This window comes from Balaenoptera acutorostrata, chromosome 15, assembly GCF_949987535.1.
Source record: "Balaenoptera acutorostrata chromosome 15, mBalAcu1.1, whole genome shotgun sequence".
NCBI classification, from domain to species: Eukaryota; Metazoa; Chordata; class Mammalia; order Artiodactyla; family Balaenopteridae; genus Balaenoptera; species Balaenoptera acutorostrata.
Window position 1 is genome coordinate 28,677,330 of NC_080078.1, and position 18,870 is coordinate 28,696,199.

Below are 18,870 nucleotides of genomic sequence, written 5' to 3' on the forward strand. Positions count from 1 at the left end.
TCTGTGGTGAGAGGGTGAAGGCTTAGGGCTCTGCAGACTGTCTGCCTGGGCACACACATCAGCCTTGACACTGCCGAGCGAGATGACCTTGGACAAGTCACTTCACCTCTCTGTGTCTCCATTTCCCCAGCTGTAAAGTGAGGTACTAGTAATGTTCTTTTACTCCAGGCAAGGAAAGAGGCACGAGGTAGGCAAAATAATGCCTCCCCCAGAGATGTTCTCACCTTAACCTCCAGGACCTGTGACTACATTATCTTACATGGCAAAACGGACTTTGCAAGGTGTGACTAGGGACCTTGAGATGGGGAGATGATCGACCACATCTAATCTCAAAAGTGGAGAACCTTTCCCTGCTGTGGTCAGTGGAAGATGTGACTATGGAAGAATGGTCAGAGAGATGCAGCGTGGAAGACGGCAGAAGGGGCCACAAGCCAAGGAATGCAGGAAGCCTCTAGAAGCTGCAAAAAGGCCAGGAAACAGATTCTTCCCTGGAGCCCACAGAAGGAACTGACCTGGCCAACACCTTGACTTTAGCCCAGTGAGACCTGTGTCAGACTTCTGACCTCCTGAACTACAAGACAATACATGTGTGTTGCTCTAAGCCACCAGGTCTGTGGTGTTTGTTAAGGCAGCCATAGGAGCCTAATGCAGACGCACTGAGGAAACGGGCACAAGGACGGGAAGGACGTCCCCTGAACTGCCTGCGTCCCCACCTGCTCCCTCATGTGAGATTCAGCACCGGGGCTCCTGCTGGCCCTTCGAGCATTTTCCCTCCTGCGGCAAGCAGCTCTGCTTCCCCCTCCTCGCTCTTCTCCAAGTGCACTGGAACCCTCCGCCAGCCCACAGGATTCACTAGTTTTTCTCCCTACAAGAACCTGAAGTTTGTGAAGGCAGAGACCGTACTTTAAATCATCTTCGCCTCCCCACACCTAGCAGAACACCCCTGCACTTGCAACATGTTTGCCAAGTGGAAGAATTCATCAGCCTCCGCATTCCTCCAGATGCCTGCTCATTCCCACTGCTGGCTGGGGTCCTGCCATCATCCCTGGGGCTGCATCGCAATCTATGCCTCTCGGGAGCTGCAAAGGCGCTTTCCACGGCTCAGCAAGTGCCCCTCGGTTCCTCCACCGCACACTGGTGTATGTCTTTGTAATGAGAGTTTTAATGCATAATTTCTCCAACAAGTTGAATTATCTGCAGCCCGGGGGAAAGCGATTTGCCTTGCCTTAGTGCCAAATGAACTTTCAGAGACCGACTCCATTATCCTAAGAAGGCACGACAGTCCCTCAATTCTCATTTGCTCACTGAGCAATAACGCAGACTTTTAGTAGCAACATCAAAAACACGGCCTCCACCTCAGCCCTCACGCCGGCGAAGTCCTTTTGGACAGCGAGCTCCAGCCCACACCCTCAGGTTGCTAGGCAGCCCGCTTTCCTGTCTGCAAAGGCTTGCCAGGCTCTTGCCCATTCTGCAAGAAACATTCAGCCAAAAGTGGAGTGGGAACAACCTCCAAAGATACCCTGCAAGTTATTCTACTCACTTTTGGAATTCAGATTTTTTTGAATTTGTGCCAAGACCCAGTGAAGTAAAGAAGAAAGTAAAAGGGAAACTTCCATTTAATTTCTGTTCATTTATTCATTCATTCAAGCCACGAGTGTCTCTGGTGTGTCAGATTCTATACTAGGAGCTGGAGAGAGCAGTGAACAGAAACAGACCCAGGCCCCGTTTCCTGAGCTTCCATTCCAGGGCAGAGAGATGGACGCTACTCAAGTACACAGAGAAATCATTTCCACTCATGATATGTGGCAGGAGAGGCTGGGAGAACATGAAAACAGAGTAATGGGCTAGAGAGTGGCACTGACAAAGGTGCTGGGGAAGGCTTCTCTCTGAGGAGTGGAACTGAGCTGAGACCTCACAAGCTGGAGGAGCTGTCCACGCAGAGACGGGGAAAAGCTGTTCCAGGCAGAGGGAACAGCAGGTGCAAAGGCCAGAGAATCCCATGGAAGTCTTAGGAGGTCAGAGTGGCTGGGTCTGTAGAGGGAGAGGAGGGGGGCACGAAATAAGGTAGGGGAGGAAGTGGGGGACCTATCAGGGGACGCTTCACAGGCCACAGCAAAGAGTCCTGAATTTAACTGGTACCGCTGGTGGGTTTTAATCAACAGTGATACAATCTGACTGATGTTATACAAACCTCACTCTGGCTACAGTGAGGGAAAGGGACTGTAGGCAGGGCAAGAATGGAAATATCTTTAGCAAGTGCTCTGGGCACCCTGCCCATTTATAACTAAACACATACGTGGCATATGGAGGTAAAAGAAATGATTTGGTGAAGACAAATTTTGCATCCAGAAACTATAAAATGTGTAAATTTAATCAATTTTTTAAAAGTTCAAACTGGGGTTAAGATAACATTTTACTTCTAAAGCTGGGGAAATATCTAGAAATTCAGGCTAGAAAAATACTCCTCTGATGAATTTTAAAAGGCTACACTATGTTTAATATGTCCTTGAATACTGTCCAGGACTGTGGATTCTGGAGTCAATCATTTAACGGGTCCAAGGCTTAGAGCAACAAGGTGCATGTAGCTCAATCCACCCAAGGATGTTGTGTCAACGTGCTTTAATGGTCCAAGTGGGCAAGCATTTCACTGGTGAAGTGATCCAATCAAAGAAAAGATTTTGATGTAGTACATTTTTCTGGGTCAATTTAGAATCAAAGCTCTCTAGAAAATTTGCCCTCAGGGTATCAAAGCAGGTACCCTGAGCAATCAGACCCAGTTGTGGCCAGCACAAGCTTGGTCTCTAAAGAAGAGTTCATCATTGGCCTCTGTTGGGCGCTGAAGTCCTGAATCCTGACTCATTCTGCCCTTGAAAATCAGACAGATCCTCAGATCTGTCCTGGGCATCAGCCAAAGTGTACTCTGGTGGGGGATGGGGTGTAGGGGAGTGTAGGGAATCAAACTACAGTTGGACCCCGACCAGCCAATTAAAAGCTAAAGGGCCGCACAGACGAGAAAAGAGGCTGAGACCCCAGGACAGCTCTGAGCTGTCAGATTCCTGAGTAAGAGAGGAAGCTGTCAGATCCGCCCCTGACCACGCAGGACAGGACCAAAGACCTAGTTAAGAACTAGCCAGTGCATGTGTACGAGCCGGTCATCACTGGGCCAGACCCACCAAGATGGTACCTTAATGCCAAGCTCATTCATTTGCAAATAGGGTTGTCCTGGGTGCCCTATTGATACAGATTTCACAGGCGAAAAGGCCACTGCTGCTGTAGGTCAGTCCCGGATTGACAGGGATGGGAGGACGGGGAGCAGGGCTGCAGGCGACCCACCTCGGAGGGGAAACTCCCTCGCGGTCCCTGCTCCTGGCACAGCAGCGACAGGACTGCTTCACACTCTTTCCCAGTCACGGAACTCCGGGAAGCCCCTCCTACCCCTCAGGCCTACGCTTCATCTCACTAAACCTGAGCCTCGAACACCAGCATACTTAGGACTGGTGTTGTTCTTGGCAACTTTGTCTTGTCTTAGTAAGTTTTGCGTAACTATAAGGCTTGAGGAGAGAAGGAGTGGGGAGGGCGTCCCTTTGGGCTGCAGAGAAATCATTCAGCAAGTGTGGGTCCCAAAGGTGTTCGCATCCTAATCCCAGAGCCTGAGAGCACCTTACCTTACATGGCAAAAGGGACTTTGCAGAACTTGAGGTAGGAGATGATCACAGATTATCAGGGGCAGGGGGCTGGGAGGGCACTGTGGTCACAAAGGTCCTTATTAGAGGAAGAGGAGTCAGAGAAGGAGATGTGACTATCCTGGCAGAAGCAGAGACCAGAGTGATGTGATTGCGGCTTTGAAGACAAAGGGGGCCACAAGCCAAGGGCCTCTAGAAGTTGCAAAAGGCAAGGCTCCTCTGGAGCCTCCAGAAGGAACGCAGCCCTGCCTGCGCCTTAATCGGAGCCCAGAGAGACTAGTTTTAGATAATAAACCTGAACTGTTTTAGACCACTAAATGTGTGGGAATTTGTTACAGCAGCCATAGGAAGTGAAAACACAGTGAAAGACAGACATGTCCCCAGTTCAGCCTTGTATAATTCCCTCAGTGAGACGCAGACGGGCTGCGTTCCCTGCAGGTATCGTGGAAGGGCTGCTTCCGTGTAATGCTCTCTGCAAATGAGAACATCTTATAGGGATAATATGCTGGTTATGTAGAATTTTGTTTTGTGACATTTTAAGACATTCTGGATGGGTCCCAAGATTTGTATGAGCCTGCAAGTCATTAGATTAAATCAGTATATAGTCCCCTCACCTTTTTTCATAAGAATTATTGTACTCCTTGCTATGAACAAGTATAGAATTTCTAAGTCTTCTGTTTTTATGGGCTCAACTCTACTTTTCTTCAACAGAAAAAAAAAGGAACAACAGGTTTTATTCTGGGTCTGAGATAAACCTGCTTTATAACTGTTCAAATTATGTTCCAGCACACCCTCATGTGATCAGGTTTCTAATCTGGTTTAAACACAGAAATCTCTGAAGATGTAAACAGAACGGTCAATGATAGTTTTCTCTCTGGAATTCCCAAGCGTGGGGAGTGGATTATGGAAACTCTTGCTCTGGTTTTTCTATGATAAAGACTGTAGGAAATCCTAGGCAAGGCGCCTCCTCCAGAGACAAACTAGGAAGTTCATGGCTGGTGGAATCTGCACAAGCTTTGTCAATGTGACGGCGCTTGGTCCCCTCACTTCCTGTGCTTCAGCACCACCCAGAGAGCTTGTTAACCCACCCTGCTGGGCCCCAGCCGCAGAGCCTGTATTCCAGCAGGTGCGGGATGGAGCCTGAGAATCTGTATTTCTGACAAGCTCCAGGTGAGGCCCACGCTGCTCATCAGGAGCTCAGGAGCCACCCTCCGAGAACCACAGGAGGAGAGCGATGCCTCCTATCCAAGGCCCGTTTTCTCCCCGGTCCTGAGAAGGGTCCACGGTACCTCACCTGATTCGACTGCCCCTGCCAAGCTAGTTAATACGCTGCAATTGATGAAATGTCTCTGTCTCCTACTTGACAGGAAGCCAGGGGTTCTCCGGCTTGGCTGCATCCAGGAGCCACCTGGAGAGCTTTTAAATCCCTCAGTGCCCAGGCCTCACTCCAGACCAATGAACTCAGCATGGGGCTGGGGGGTGGGCAGGTCTCAGAGTTTTTAAAGCTTCCCAAGTGATCCAGAGCGCAGCCATGATGGAGAACGGCTGCAAACGTGATGGAGGACAGAACGATGCTGGCCGGCTGAGGCAGACAACACAGTGGGGCCCGACGCCCGGCTCGGCTGTCATCTTCAGTGCCCCTTGCACTGTGACACTTAACTGATGCTCAATAAATGCTGGCTGGATGAATGAATGAACGCTAATCGACCAGCAAGCATGCGCGGGGCAAGCGCCTCCTTTCTCCAGGGTACTTGGAGAATACACAGAAACAAATTAGGTCATTATCAATGACTAAACTTCATGAGGCAGTGATAATAAAAGGAGCTCCTCTGAGAAAGCCCTGCCTGGGAAATAACTCCATATTCTTAAGTCCAAATAAATATGACAACCATGGATTAAAAACTAGAAAACATTTTTTTTTTTGGTCCAGAATAGGAGCTGGCAAACTATGCCCCACAGGCCAGATCCAGCTGACACCTCTTCTTAAAAATAAAGTTTTATTGGCACACAGACGCACCCACGTGCATCCATACTGCCTGCAGCTGCTGCCATGATGGCAGAGCTGGGTATTTTTGGCTGAAACGGTATGGTGAGCAAAGCCAAAATATTTACTCTCTGGCCTTTTAACAGAACAGGTTTGTCAGCCCCTGCCTTAGAGAAATGAGAGGATGGACATAGACAAAACATAATGCGACTGTCTTTAGGCGGGCGGAATGATGGGTGACTGTTTTCTTCATTCCTATTTTTTCTCATATTAGCCAACTTTTTGAGTTAAATAAAGGAGCACATATGTTTAAATCACCAACGGAAGGAGAAGACAGAGACACCAGTTGGAGAGTTGCCTGGCCCCGGGCAGTGACGGTACCTACCTTGTTTCCAATGGCCTTTTTGGGTGGGAAGTTGTAGGCCCTCACTTGAGGGTATCTGTTCTGTAACTTGTGGTGCAAGCTCCTGAACTCCGTGTACCGCCGGTAGACGTTCCACTCATTGTCTTTTATCCGGATGTAGACCTTTCGAGAAAAGGAAAGAGAAAGAAAATGTAAATGTCTCTTAAAGCTCTCATTACAAACGGGTGGGATTCTGGCAAGGCTCCCCCCAGGAAAACCAGCTCTGCGAGAGCAGGGCCACACCCCACCTCCCGTGTCACTGGAGGCCCAGCGCCGGCACGGAGGAGGGACTCAGTGTACTGAGTGTACCAATGGGTACACGAGAGAATGACTCCATCAGGCAGGCTGCATATTCATGAACATCAGTTTTCTAGTATCAGCAGAAATCGGCAGCCCAGTGAGTCTTAGAGACACATTTTTCACACTTTTGTCACATGCATATTGTAATGGTGACAGATTGCGGGGGAGAGGCCATTCATCCTCGCTGCCCATGTGTTTCCTCTTCTGTAAAACGGAGCTAACAGCACCTCCTCCCAAGGTGGTGCAGAGAACAGTCAGACATAGAAGCCATGCAGCTGTGCCTGGGATCACACAGACCAGCACGCGGAGGGGGCGGGATCAATCTCGGGAGGGAGGGAGGGAGGGAAGGAAGGAAGGAAGGGAGGGAGCCAGAGCTGAGATCAGCCCAACTGGATGGAAGGTCACATCAAGATGGATGAACACACTTGGGGCATGAAACTTCTTTATTATAATCAAGATGTGACTCTCAAGAGAACATTCTAGGAGTATAAAATGTAAGGGCTATTTCACCTCCTTTTTTTTTACAGGCCCTCACACCTTCCAGGGACACACAGCAGCTACGTCTCAAGGCAAAACAGAGAACTGAGAGAGAGATCAATGCATTTTTAAAAAATTACGTGAGTTAAGAATAACCCAGAGAGTGAAGTCTCTGATGATAAATAGCTATTGTAATCTGCAATCAGCAAATGTCAATACACATCTTAAAATCTCTTTAACCATAAAAGTAGGCATCTCTAATATGAATGATAAATTCTGCCTCTACATAAAAACCACCCTGTATCCCCAAATGCAGACATCACGTATTTGAACTTTGGTAAGGTAACCATCAATGTCTCTCACAATATTCTTGTGAACACGATGAAGGAAGGATAATTTAAACCAAAGAGTTCCAATCAATGGATGGAAGTTTCCAGTGGAATTAGATGGAGAAACAGAGGCCTATCAAGTTTGTTAGAAGCCCCCAAGCTTCTAACAAAGAGACAGTAAATACACTGAATGACAGGCATCAAGTGATCTCAACTGGCCTAAGGAATGAGTTTAATGCAACATGATGGAATTTTAAAAGATCAGTGTCAGATTTTACAATATAATCCAAAAAGCCAACACTGTAAGTATAAGGTGGGGGAGATACAGCACAGCAATGGCCTGTGGGACAAAGACTTAACGGATTTTAGTAAATTCAAGCTAAGTGAATAATGTGAAAGGGCCACCAAGAAAGCCTACGTACTATTTAGACCTCATTAAAAGGTATAGGATAACTTCTAGAATAAAGAGGTTGACAAGTCTTGCTCTATTCTAAATCGACCACACCAACTTAGTTAGGTTTTGGTTGCCACCTGTTAAAAGATGAACTGAAATAGGTTCAGAAAGGCCCAGATCACTTGCTACTCAAAGTGTGGTCCACAGACCAGAAGCATCGGCATCACGTGGTAAGATGGTAGAAATGCAACATCTCAGGCTCCACCCCAGGTGCACTGATTCAGAATCTGCATTTTAACCAGAACCCCCAGTGGTTCATACACACTTTAAAGTTTAGAAGCACAGGCCCTAGGAGCTGATTTGCAAACAAATTATCAGAAGGAAGATGGAAGACATTGGAGAGCGATACCCTGAGTGTCAAGATGGAGAAGGTAGAGATCTCTGAATTCCTGGGAAGGCTATAATGAGGAAGAGGAAAGACCAAGATGATGTGTCCTGGATGATTCCAGGAGACAAACTTCCAGCAGACAGAAACTAGAGAAAGACAGATTTCATTAGGAAAGAACTTTATAGCAGCCAAAGCTGCCCAGACAGGAAAAGGTATGTCTCAAAAGGTTTCTTGGCACTAGGGGTTCAAGCAGTAGTATGATGACTAATAGGACTGCTAACACAGTTATGCAAGGATTTGCTTTATAACCGTGAAGGATACATTAGACCCCAGAAGCATCTGGAAAGGCCTGGCTAATTGTGGAGAAGAGGGGCTTCAGGCATTCAATCTCCAGAGACTGAGACATGATGGATCAGTTAGTAAATAAACGCAGCAGAGCTCACAGGACTTTAATGCAGCTCATTTGGGGCATTCTTTGTGTCCTCCCGTGTCACAGCAAGTGCTAGTTGCCCACTCAGTATCCATTTCCCCCCAATATTTCCAGGGATAGCAATGTGTTCAGAAAGCAAAAAAATTTTAACTGCATTTTCCTGTGTCCCTTGCAGATAAGAGTGGCTAATGAGATGTAAGAAAGCTCTTAGGAGAGAGCTGACTCAGCTGACAAGTGTCTTTTTACTCTTCTCTCTGTCCTTTTCTTTCTTTCTCAAACACAGATGTGAAGACGGGCGCTGCAGCAGTCACTTTTTGATCATGAGGTGATCTTGAGAATGGAAGTAGAACGCTAGAAGGACCATGGGTCTCTGATGACATTATGGAGTCACCACACCAAATACTAGACTACTGATTCAAAACTTTTTTTTTTTAAACAAGAGAAATATTCACCTCTAATTTGTTCAAGCTAATGTCTTAGAGGTCTTTGTATGAGTGGCTGGATACAATTCTGCTCTGATACATCTTGAATGGACTGTATCTGCTTGTAGCATATTCTTACACAAGTTCAAATATGCCCTGGAGAGTGGCAAATTCAATTGCTTATCTGATCATCATGCACAAAACTCATTATCTAGATCAGAGGAGGTAAACTATGGCCCGTGGTTCAAATCCAGCCATATCTACTTGTTTAGCTATTGTTTACAGCTGCTTTCGCAATACAATGGCAGAGTTGAGCAGCTGCAACAAAGACCATGTGGCCTGCAAAGCTGAAAATATTTACTTTCTGGCCCTTTACAAAGTAACTTTTCTGATCCCTGATTTAGATACTCAGAAAGTCCTCATTATTGTTATTTTTCTACCAACATATCCAAATCTAGTGTGGAGAGGGGCAGTGCTTTCCAAATATTACCAGCCCTTGGGTGGGCCACATTAACCATCTGGGAACCAGGAATCGTGTTCCAAAGCTTTCCCGGTGATTCTGATGAGTGGGTGTTACAGTCTGAATGTTTGTGCCCCGCCCCCCATGTACATGTTGAAATCCTAACCCCCAGTGTGGTGGGGCATCGGGAGGTGATTAGGTCATGAGCATGGAGCCCTCATGAATAGGATTAGCGCCCTTATAAAAGCGATCCCTTGCCTCTTCTGCCATGTGAGGACAGTGAGAAGACAGCTGTCTATGAACTAGGAAGCAGGTTTTCACCAGACTCTACATCTGCTGGTGCCTTGATCTTGGACTTCCCAGCCTCCAGAACTATGGTCTATAGTTGTTACAGCAGCCCAAGTGGACTAGACAATGGGCAACTTGGGGAACCCCTGAGGTAAAGCACACACTACTCCTCCTCTCTATGTGTTTCCACGTCTATAAAATGGAGCTGATTAACAGTGCCTGCTTGCAAGGCAGTATGGACAATCTTCAGGTATATAGGCCATACAGCTATGCAAGGCATCACAAAGACCAGCAAATTGATTTGGGGAAAGAGGGAGAGGCCAGAGTTGAGATCAGCCCAACTGGATGGAAAGTCACATCCAGATGGGATAAGCATAACTGGGGCATAAAATGTCTTTACTTTCATCAAGAGAACACTCTGGGGGTACAACATATGAGGGCTGTTTCATCAGCTTTTTCCAGGCCCTCGCACCTTCTAGGGACACCCAGCAACTACATCGCAAGGGAAAACAGTGGGAGAGAGATCAATGCATTTAAAAAATTACATGAGTTAAGAACAGCCCAGAGAGTAAAATCTCCAGTGACAAATAGCTCTTATAATCTGCCATCAGTGAATGTCGATACACATCTTAAAAACCTCTCACATAACGATAAAAATTGGCAACTCTAATGTGGGTTATAAATTATGATTCTACATTTTTCATAACACATTCAAGAGCCAGATGCTTCACTCTGTGAAAGCGCTGAGTCCTTCCTGCTTCTCCGACGGCCTGTTCCTGGCTTTCCATGTGGGCACCTCTTCTGCCCATGCCTTAAAAGTGGAGGTTTTCCCAAGGCCCTCCTCTCCCCTACACAAGTGGTCCACTCCCACGTCTGCACATTTCACTCTTAGGTCAATGACTCTCAAATTTTTATCTCTAGTCTGGACCTCTGATGTAAACTCCAGACTCAGGCTTGATAAAGCTCTTCGTGTCTACATCTGCACTCAGGACCTGCACCTCGCTCTCTCAGCGAATGGACCACCGAGTTGTCTGAGTCAGAAATCTGGGCATCAGCACTGACCAGTGCTGCTCTTCACCCCCACCGCCAAGTGCTGAACAGCAGGGCCTGCCAAGCCCACCTCCAGAGCTAGCCCCGCCCCTGCCTGGACCACTATAGCAGGTTTCCAGCTGCTCTTCTGGCCTCCCTTGTTTTCCCATTCAATTCATTTTCACCTCCCTGTTCAAACTCCTTCAATGACTGTCCGTGAAGAACGCTCGTGCCAGAGACTGGGTTCGGGGGTAGGTACAGTGGGCTTGGAAGGCTCTTGCGTCATTACAATCATCTTACTTCAGGCCCCACCCCTCGCTCTGGCAAACCAGGATCATGCCAACTTGCCTGCATTTTCTTAAAATTCTTTAATTTCTTCAATTCTTATAATTAAAAAAAAATCCTTTAATTTCTTAAATCCTTAAAAATTTCTTTACAACCAGGATGCTGCCAATTTGCTTGCATTCTTTAAAACATCCTTAAAAATGTTCAGATCAGAGCAAATATCCTGTCCTAGAAATAGCATCATCCCTTGCCTTCCAACTCTCTCCGAATTGTACCCCCTGCTCTGGGGGACAGCAGGCATTCAAGAACTCAGAATTTCTGAATGCCAGGATTAGAAAGGACCTCAGAAACCATTAGTTCAACCCTTCCTTTCACAAGTCATAGGACTGCTGTGACAAATGCTCTCTCCTCATCCCATATCCTCCTTGATGTCTGGCTCCAGAGGGCCAATGGCTTGGGGAAAGCCACCTGGACTGAGGATTTGAATAAACACTCTGGAGAGAGGGAAGGTCACAGGCATGATGACCAGGGCAGGGAGGGGAGCAAGATCCTGGTGGTGGACAGGAGGGGATCTGACATCGTAACAGTGTGATCAGTAAGGAGACACAATGTATGGAGGCGGCTCAGAGCACAGACTCTGCAGCCAAACTCCCGGATTCAAACCCCGGATTCAAACCCTGGTGCACTAACTGTGTGCCCTGAGGAAGTCACTTCACTTCTCTGTGCCTCCACTTCCTCCTCTGAGAAATGAGGATATTATCTCCCTCGCTGGGTCTTGGGAGGATTAAATGAATTCACACATATAATGGGCTTAGAACAGGGCCTGGTACATAGAAGATGCCACGTAAGTGTTTGATAAATAATTTAAAATGTAACCTATTGGTTAGGTTGACACTGGGAATTGACAAAGATTTGGATTTTGTAAGTCTCTGATCTTGGTGATCGGCTTTAACATTCATCCCCTCCAATGGTTTGACTGATGGGAACTGAGCTCTACTGGGACATCGAGATGGTCTTGGCTGGCTCATGAACTGTAGGGGGATCCCAGAAACTCAGCATCTCCACCACCTACCAGTTATGTGATGTTAGGCAAATTGCTTCTTTCTGAGTCTCAGTTTACTCATCTGAGAAATGGGTATAATCCAAAAAAAACAAACCATGCCTGAAAGCATTCATAAAAATGCCATAAGCATTAACTGCTGTTGCTATTATTATTATTACTGTTATTGCTACCACCACCATCAAAAGCATGAAATTCTGCAAAGTGGAGGAAGCAGTGCTACCGAAGCCACCCCTGTCTAAGCTTTACGATCTCCACCATAGGAGCTCTGCTTAATAAAGAACAAGTATGCAGATTACTGCTGAGCCTTAGACCAAGAGCTTAGAACAAATTATGCTGTGGGTCATTAAAAACTTTAAATAAAAATACAAATTATCATGCCCCGCCCCTAAAAAGCTCCACAAACATAAATCCCCAAACACATTATTTCTCAGGAGTACATGAAAGCAGCTCTGGCCCTGAGACTGGGTGGCATGGCCCCTCTAGCCACCGTGTGTGCTCCTGGGAGGACACCTGCTTCTCCCGGGCCTCGCTTCCTCCTGCATAAAACGCAGGGGTTGAACTAGATGGCCTTAGGTCCCTTCACAGGCCCCCAGTTCTGGTCCTCTGAGTCCTCAGGTGATTCATAAACCCCATGGACGTCACTGGGCCTCTTCCACCCACATTCCACTCCCATTTCATTGCGGAGACCAAGGTGTTCACGGCATCAGGCAGGAGGTCTGACCTCGGGCTTGATTTAGGAGGATTCATACTCGAGGGGAAAGGCAACAGCAGTACCATCCCCGGAGCCTCTTTCTTGAAAGCTCAGCTGTCTGGGTCTCCCTGCCAAGCAGAAGAGCAGCCTCCTGGGAACACTGGGTGGGGAGAACTGATGCCCAAGGGGGAACCAGGGGCAGAGAGCGTTCCAGGCGCTTCCATCAAGTTTAGTGGCTGTCCTGCCTCTGCTAGCGTCGTCAGACTGAGTCCCTCTCAGAGGTGAAAAGTGGCCCGTGGGCATTTCCGGCACCAGCCTCTGTTCCAGCTGGGGGCCATTTGAGAGCGAGGGGAGGGGAGCTAGTCACGGACCCCGTGGAGACCAGCAACGCACTTCCAGTCAAGCACCCCCGTTCTCAGCTTCTGCTGTTGTCTGGATGTCGATCAAACCCTGACCTCTCCGGTTAGCAGTCAAAGTTATGAAGCTCGATGAGAAATCCAGCAAGAGCCAAGTACACTGACAGACCCAAGAGAGTAAAACAGTGTTTTCCAGAATTCCAATAAGATAAATACCTTCAGCGCTAACACTTGCCATTTATGAAGCACCTACTATGTGCTGGGCACTCCGCACGCCTCACCTCTTAGCCTCACATGAGTCTGCAAGGCACGGTGTGAACTTGCCCCTTTCTCCAGATGAAGACGTGGGCTCAGAGGGGGTGTATCACTTGTGCAGGGGAGGTGGGGAAATGGAGGACTGAACCCAGGTCTGCCTGATGGCTAAGGCCTGGCCCTTTCTATTAGAGCACATCGCTGCAGAACCCAGGCTCCTGAGGACCCCAGGGACCCCAAGCCATCAACGCTGGCAACTGGCAAAGAAGGTCCCTGCTCAATAGGTCTGAGGCCCAAACGCCCCTCGCCTGGGCAGATCACGTGTCCTCACAAGAGTCTCCTTGGTACCAGATGCTTCAATTGTGCTTTCTCATTCACGCCTCTCCCTCCAGGAACCTAATGCCATTAAAATCGCCCAGAATTACCTGAACTATCCACCCTCAACAGCCATGCTTTTAAGCATCTGAAATCGGGAAACTTTCTCTGCAAATTAAGTTGTCCTTGAATTATACTTAACCAACTGTGCACTTATTTCACTGAAGAATTCAAAGGGCTTATGTCCAAAATTATCAGGTTTTTGTTCTTGCTTTGTTTTGTTTTTTTAAAGGGCTCACCCCCTCTAAATTAAGTTTGATAGGCCCCAATTCCTGCTGCTTGAGCCGTAAGGATACTAATTCCTTGGAGGAATAAAAAGAGTTGACCTCTTCTAGCAAAACCAAGCTCCCTTTTAAAATAAGCAATAAAAAGACACTTCAAGTCCAATCTCCTCGACTCAGCAAAAGAAAAATAAAATAGGAGGGTACTATCTGTAATCAGGAATCAGGGCAAATTCTCTTTTCTCTATTTTAAGAGGAACTCCGAATCTTGAGGTTTCTTTCCCACTGGGAAGAATGAGCCCAGGGACGCCTGTAATAATCCTGGGGGGGTTGGGGGGAGAGGTTAAGTTGGGGAGGAGGCAAAACCTCAGCCTGGGGGAGCAGAATCCAGAACGAACTCTTGTGTAGACAGTGCCTCTGGGAAACACTCTCACTGAGAAGATGAAGACCGTCTGCCAGGGTGGGGCATTCCCATCAGCCCCTGTGCCCCTCACCCGTCAGCACCACCCATCCGCTCTGCGGAGCGCTCTCCCCAGCTTCTTTCACCTGCTTTTGAACTTCATCTAAATGGACTCCCACAGCGTGTGCTCCTTGGTGTCTGGCTCCTTTCACTCCATACTGTGTTTATGGGATGTTTCTATGCGGTGTGGACAGCACTCACGTGTTCGTGCTCACCGCCTGTCCACAGTACAGATACCCCACAGCCTATACACCCGCTGTGCTGGGATGGGCATTTGGGTTGTTTCCAGTTGGGGCTGTTATGGGTAAGGCAGCTCCGGACATTGATGCACTTGGCTTTTGCACTCATTTCTTTTGGGATCATAGATCTAAATGTGAAAGGTAAAATCAGAAAGCTACCAGGATAGAAACCTAGAAGGATATCTTCACGACCTTGGGGATGGGTAAGGATTCCTGCTCACAGCTCAGAAGGGCACAATTCTGGGTGCTGGAAATGTCCTATATCTCTGGGCAGTGGTTACACGGATATACACAGAAGTTAAAGTTAATTGAACTATAAATTTAAGATTTATGCATCTATGGATAAACAACAAGGTCCTAATGCACAGCACAGGGAACTATATTCAATATCCTGTGATAAACCACAATGGAAAAGAATATAAAAAAAGAATGTCTCTATGTGTATAACTGTGTCACTCTGCTGTACAGCAGAGATGGGCACAGCATTGTAAATCAACTAGACTTCAATAAAAAAAAATTATGCATCTGATGATATTTATATTAAACCTGGATGTAAAAGGGAAAGTCAAAAAAAGCCATGCCTACACTATCCTCAGGAGAGTGAGTTTTACCCTAATTTATGATGGTAGGACGTCTAAGCTAGTCTGTGAGCATCCACGTAGACCTGACACACAGTCAGATGTCAGTGCTGAGGGGGGTCCAGGGATGGGACTCTGGCCTCAGGGAGACCTGAGTCCGAATCCCAGCTCCACCTCTTGTTAGCCAAGCCATTCCGGGTAAGTTAATTCACCTCTTCACGCCTCGATTCTCTCTCTCTCTCTCTCTCTCTCTCTAAATATATATATGTATATATATATGAAGAAGGGAGGGAGCAGGCAGAGAAGGAAGAAGGAGAGAGGGAGAATGAAGATTTAAGAGCCTGTTCTCAGTGGGCTGAAGTCCCAGATCTGCTTCAAGGGTCTGCCGAGCACAGGCTCTTTAGCCAGCAGCATACTGGATGTTAGGCACGTCTGAGGCCTGTCCTGCAAGGCAGAAGAGCACAGAGAAAGGGCGTGGGCTATACAAGGAGGGAGGCCTGGATTCAAATATTCCACCTCAAGCCTCAGCTTCTCAATCTGTAAAATGGGGCCAAGACCAGTCATGTCGGGTGGTTGTGAGATGCTGTGCCTGGCAGGCAGGAAGCAATGGCAGCTGTTAATATGGTAACCCCATCACCTTCATCATCATCTGCCATTGTGGACATGAACTTCCCTATTACAGAATTAGGGGTAATTATAGGATGTGCAATCATGAAATTAAAGCAGGTAATTACCATGCCTAATTAATTGTCAAATGCTAGGCAGGCGAGGAAACAAACATAACGCACGGTCTGTGGGCTGGGCAGTTAAGCATCCCCTCTGCTTCCAAAAAACTGTCAACAGAAACAGTGGAGTTCAGTAAATGACTTTCTCGGGCGGGTTTTCAAGTATGCAAACAAAACCTAGGAAGCGCTGCTGGGGCTTCTGACTCAAAAGACGAGCTCGGTGCACAGGCCTTTATACAGCCCCTGTCACACAACACCAAGGTTCCCAGACAAGATGCTATTTTAGGACAGGGACCTCATAGGAGATACTTGATGGACGCTACAAACCTCTGCAGAAAAACCTGCTGATGTGAACGCAGCAAGAACCCTGAAATACATGTTCACTTACACACTGCTTGTTTGGAAACTTCCTTAGTCATAGATCAAATGCCCGCCTCTCCGTTTCCAGCTTCAGGTGACTTCTTGTTATCCACACTCCTCCACCTTAGAACCAAATGCTTTTTTTATGTGTACTGTGATATTCAAGAGTGAAAGCTAAATTACGTGAGCGTCCTCAGACTTAGAGAAGATGATGTACCATTTAGTAGTGCCAATCACGTGCCAGACATTTTACTTACAATTTTCACCAAAGTCCTGAAATTTTATATGCCTAAAAAATGGAGTCTTGGAGTAACTAAGCAACGTGCCCAAAACGACCCAGGGAGTGAGGAGCAGAACCAAGCTGGGCCTTGCTTTGCTGCTGCACCCGAAGCCTATGCCGCGTGGTCTCCGCCCCAGAGAAAAGCAGGCGCTATAAACTCTAAGCTCAGACGCCCTTTATGAGGATTGTTAAATGCCAAGAGTCAGACGACATGAGGATAATAAGAAAGATTCTTTTAAAAATGGCTTTAGGTTCCCAATTCACTTTGCTTCCTTAATATCCAAGGAAGGAAATGATTTGTGTTTTGGTTGGCGGCCTGTGTTAATGGATCCGAACAAAACTTTCCTCTTGGTGAAATGGCTTCATGTGTTATTAACTATAAGTGTCCCTGTTGCTAGAACAAAATGCCTGAATTACCGTATGACCACGCTGATGGAGTGATATTATTGCAGCCAAATGCCGAGAATAAGATGAATAACTTAGCCAGAAAAAACCGACTTTTTGGTTCACTGGGTTATGTAGATGAGGCAGACTTGTAAAGGTGAAAATGCATTATTTACTAAGAATCGCCAGCATCACCCCACATTCCTTTTTTTTTTTTTTTTTAAAGGATTTTCTTATTTATTTATTTATTTATTTGTTGTTTTTTTATTTTTGGCTGTGTTGGGTCTTCGGTTCGTGCGAGGGCTTTCTCCAGTTGCGGCAAGCGGGGGCCACTCTTCATCGCGGTGCGGGGACCGCTCTTCATCGCGGTGCGCGGGCCTTTCTCTATCGCGGCCCCTCCCGTCACGGGGCACAGGCTCCAGACGCGCAGGCTCAGCAATTGTGGCTCACGGGCCCAGCTGCTCCGTGGCATGTGGGATCTTCCCAGACCAGGGCTCGAACCCGTGTCCCCTGCATTAGCAGGCAGATTCTCAACCACTGCGCCACCAGGGAAGCCCCCCCACATTCCTTTTAAAGAAGGATAGAGAATGAGCAGCTCAGAAGTGGAACAGACCCCGCCCAGTCTCTGCTCCACCTGGAACGGCGACACTACAGTGATGACTGACGCTGGCTGAGAGGCAGACGCTTCGTTTCAGGGACTGCATCACGGTGTACACGCCACGTTCCAGCCTGAGCTCTACTGTCCCTGGACATGACCCCAATCTCTCGCATGGCCCGGAGGACCCTCTGCAGCAGATGGCACCTGACTTGGTTTCGGAAGTGATGAGAGCTGGACGCTGGGATCAGGGCATCGACTCTTTCTTCCAGACCCTGCTCAGGGCAGTTGCCTTCTTCCCCCACCCCCTCTGGCCCCTCATCAGAACTGGGCATTCCCTCCTCAGAGTAACCACTGGTGCCTCTTACGTACCAAGCTCAGGGCTGGGCCCCAGGGATATCACGGAGAATAAAACCAGGCGTAATCCTGCCCTCCTGGAGCCTCCAGTTGGCCAGGGAAGACAGCTGCCCTTACGCAAATAATCACACATTAATAATGAACCTATTTCACACGGGCAAGCGCTGTAAGGAAAGGGACATGGTTCCTGCAGCTACGCCAGGCCTGGGAATGGGCTTAGGTCAGCCAAGCAGGGAGGTTTGGACCTGGGACAAAAAGCAACGAGTCAGGACGGACCAGTCATGGAAGGGAAACAGCTCTGGGGCCAAGGGCGGGGCACGTTCAGAGGCCACCATCTGGCAGAAGGAGAAGTGAAAGGAGGCCGGGGCAGCCGGGCAGGAGAACAAGACGGATGTGAAAAGATGCTGGAGGTGGGCAGAGCTGGCTTTCAGATGTCACGGATTAGCAAAGCGGCTGGAGCCTCAGGGCCTTCGCTCCTGCTGCCCCCTCTGCCTGGAATGCCTGCTCCCTCCCTCCCTCCCGGAGGCTTCGGCATCAGCTGTCCCTGCTGTCCCCCAGCACCAACCAGCACCGGCACACTAGGCATTCACCTCTTCATCTGTTTGTCGTTTGGCTCTCTAAGCCAGAGGGGACGCTCCATGAGGGCAGGGACCTGGCTGATTTTATCCACTGTTGTACCCACCGCCCCAGGACAAGGAGGCCCTCAGTATACATCCACTGACAGAAATAAACTTTTAAAAAGAATGAAATGGGTGGATGGATGGAAGGACAGGTCCGACTGGACACGGGTGCTATGCTCAGATGTCGGTGAGAGCACTGCCAAGCTCAGGCCCACAAAAGCAGGATGCCTGTCACCTCCTGCATCCGTGTGTGTCCTTGATGGTCCTGCGTCCAGTACACGAAGCAGGGGCTGCTCAGAGCACAGGACGGTCATCTTGATCTAACAGATCTGGAGGGGGGATAATGAGAGCACCGATCTCCACCGTAGTGAACAACGGCAATTTACATAAAAGTGAGGGCTCTTATACTACTTTTAGATGATTGGAGGGAGAACACAGACGT

The 18,870-nt window shown here is 47.9% G+C and overlaps 1 protein-coding gene across 10 annotated transcripts in view; it reads right to left on the reverse strand.

Moving 5' to 3' along the window:
* Positions 1-18,870, reverse strand: part of SNX29 (sorting nexin 29) — a 559,610-nt gene that overhangs the window by 91,845 nt on the left and 448,895 nt on the right. For all 10 annotated transcript variants that reach the window (XR_003623948.2, XR_003623947.2, XR_009005356.1 and 7 more), the window contains one exon: positions 6,053-6,193. Coding sequence is in view for 7 of the 10 variants with exons in the window: in XM_057528881.1 (XP_057384864.1) it covers positions 6,053-6,193 (141 nt within the window). In the remaining 3 variants the exon portion in view is untranslated. The remainder of the gene's footprint in view (positions 1-6,052; positions 6,194-18,870) is intronic.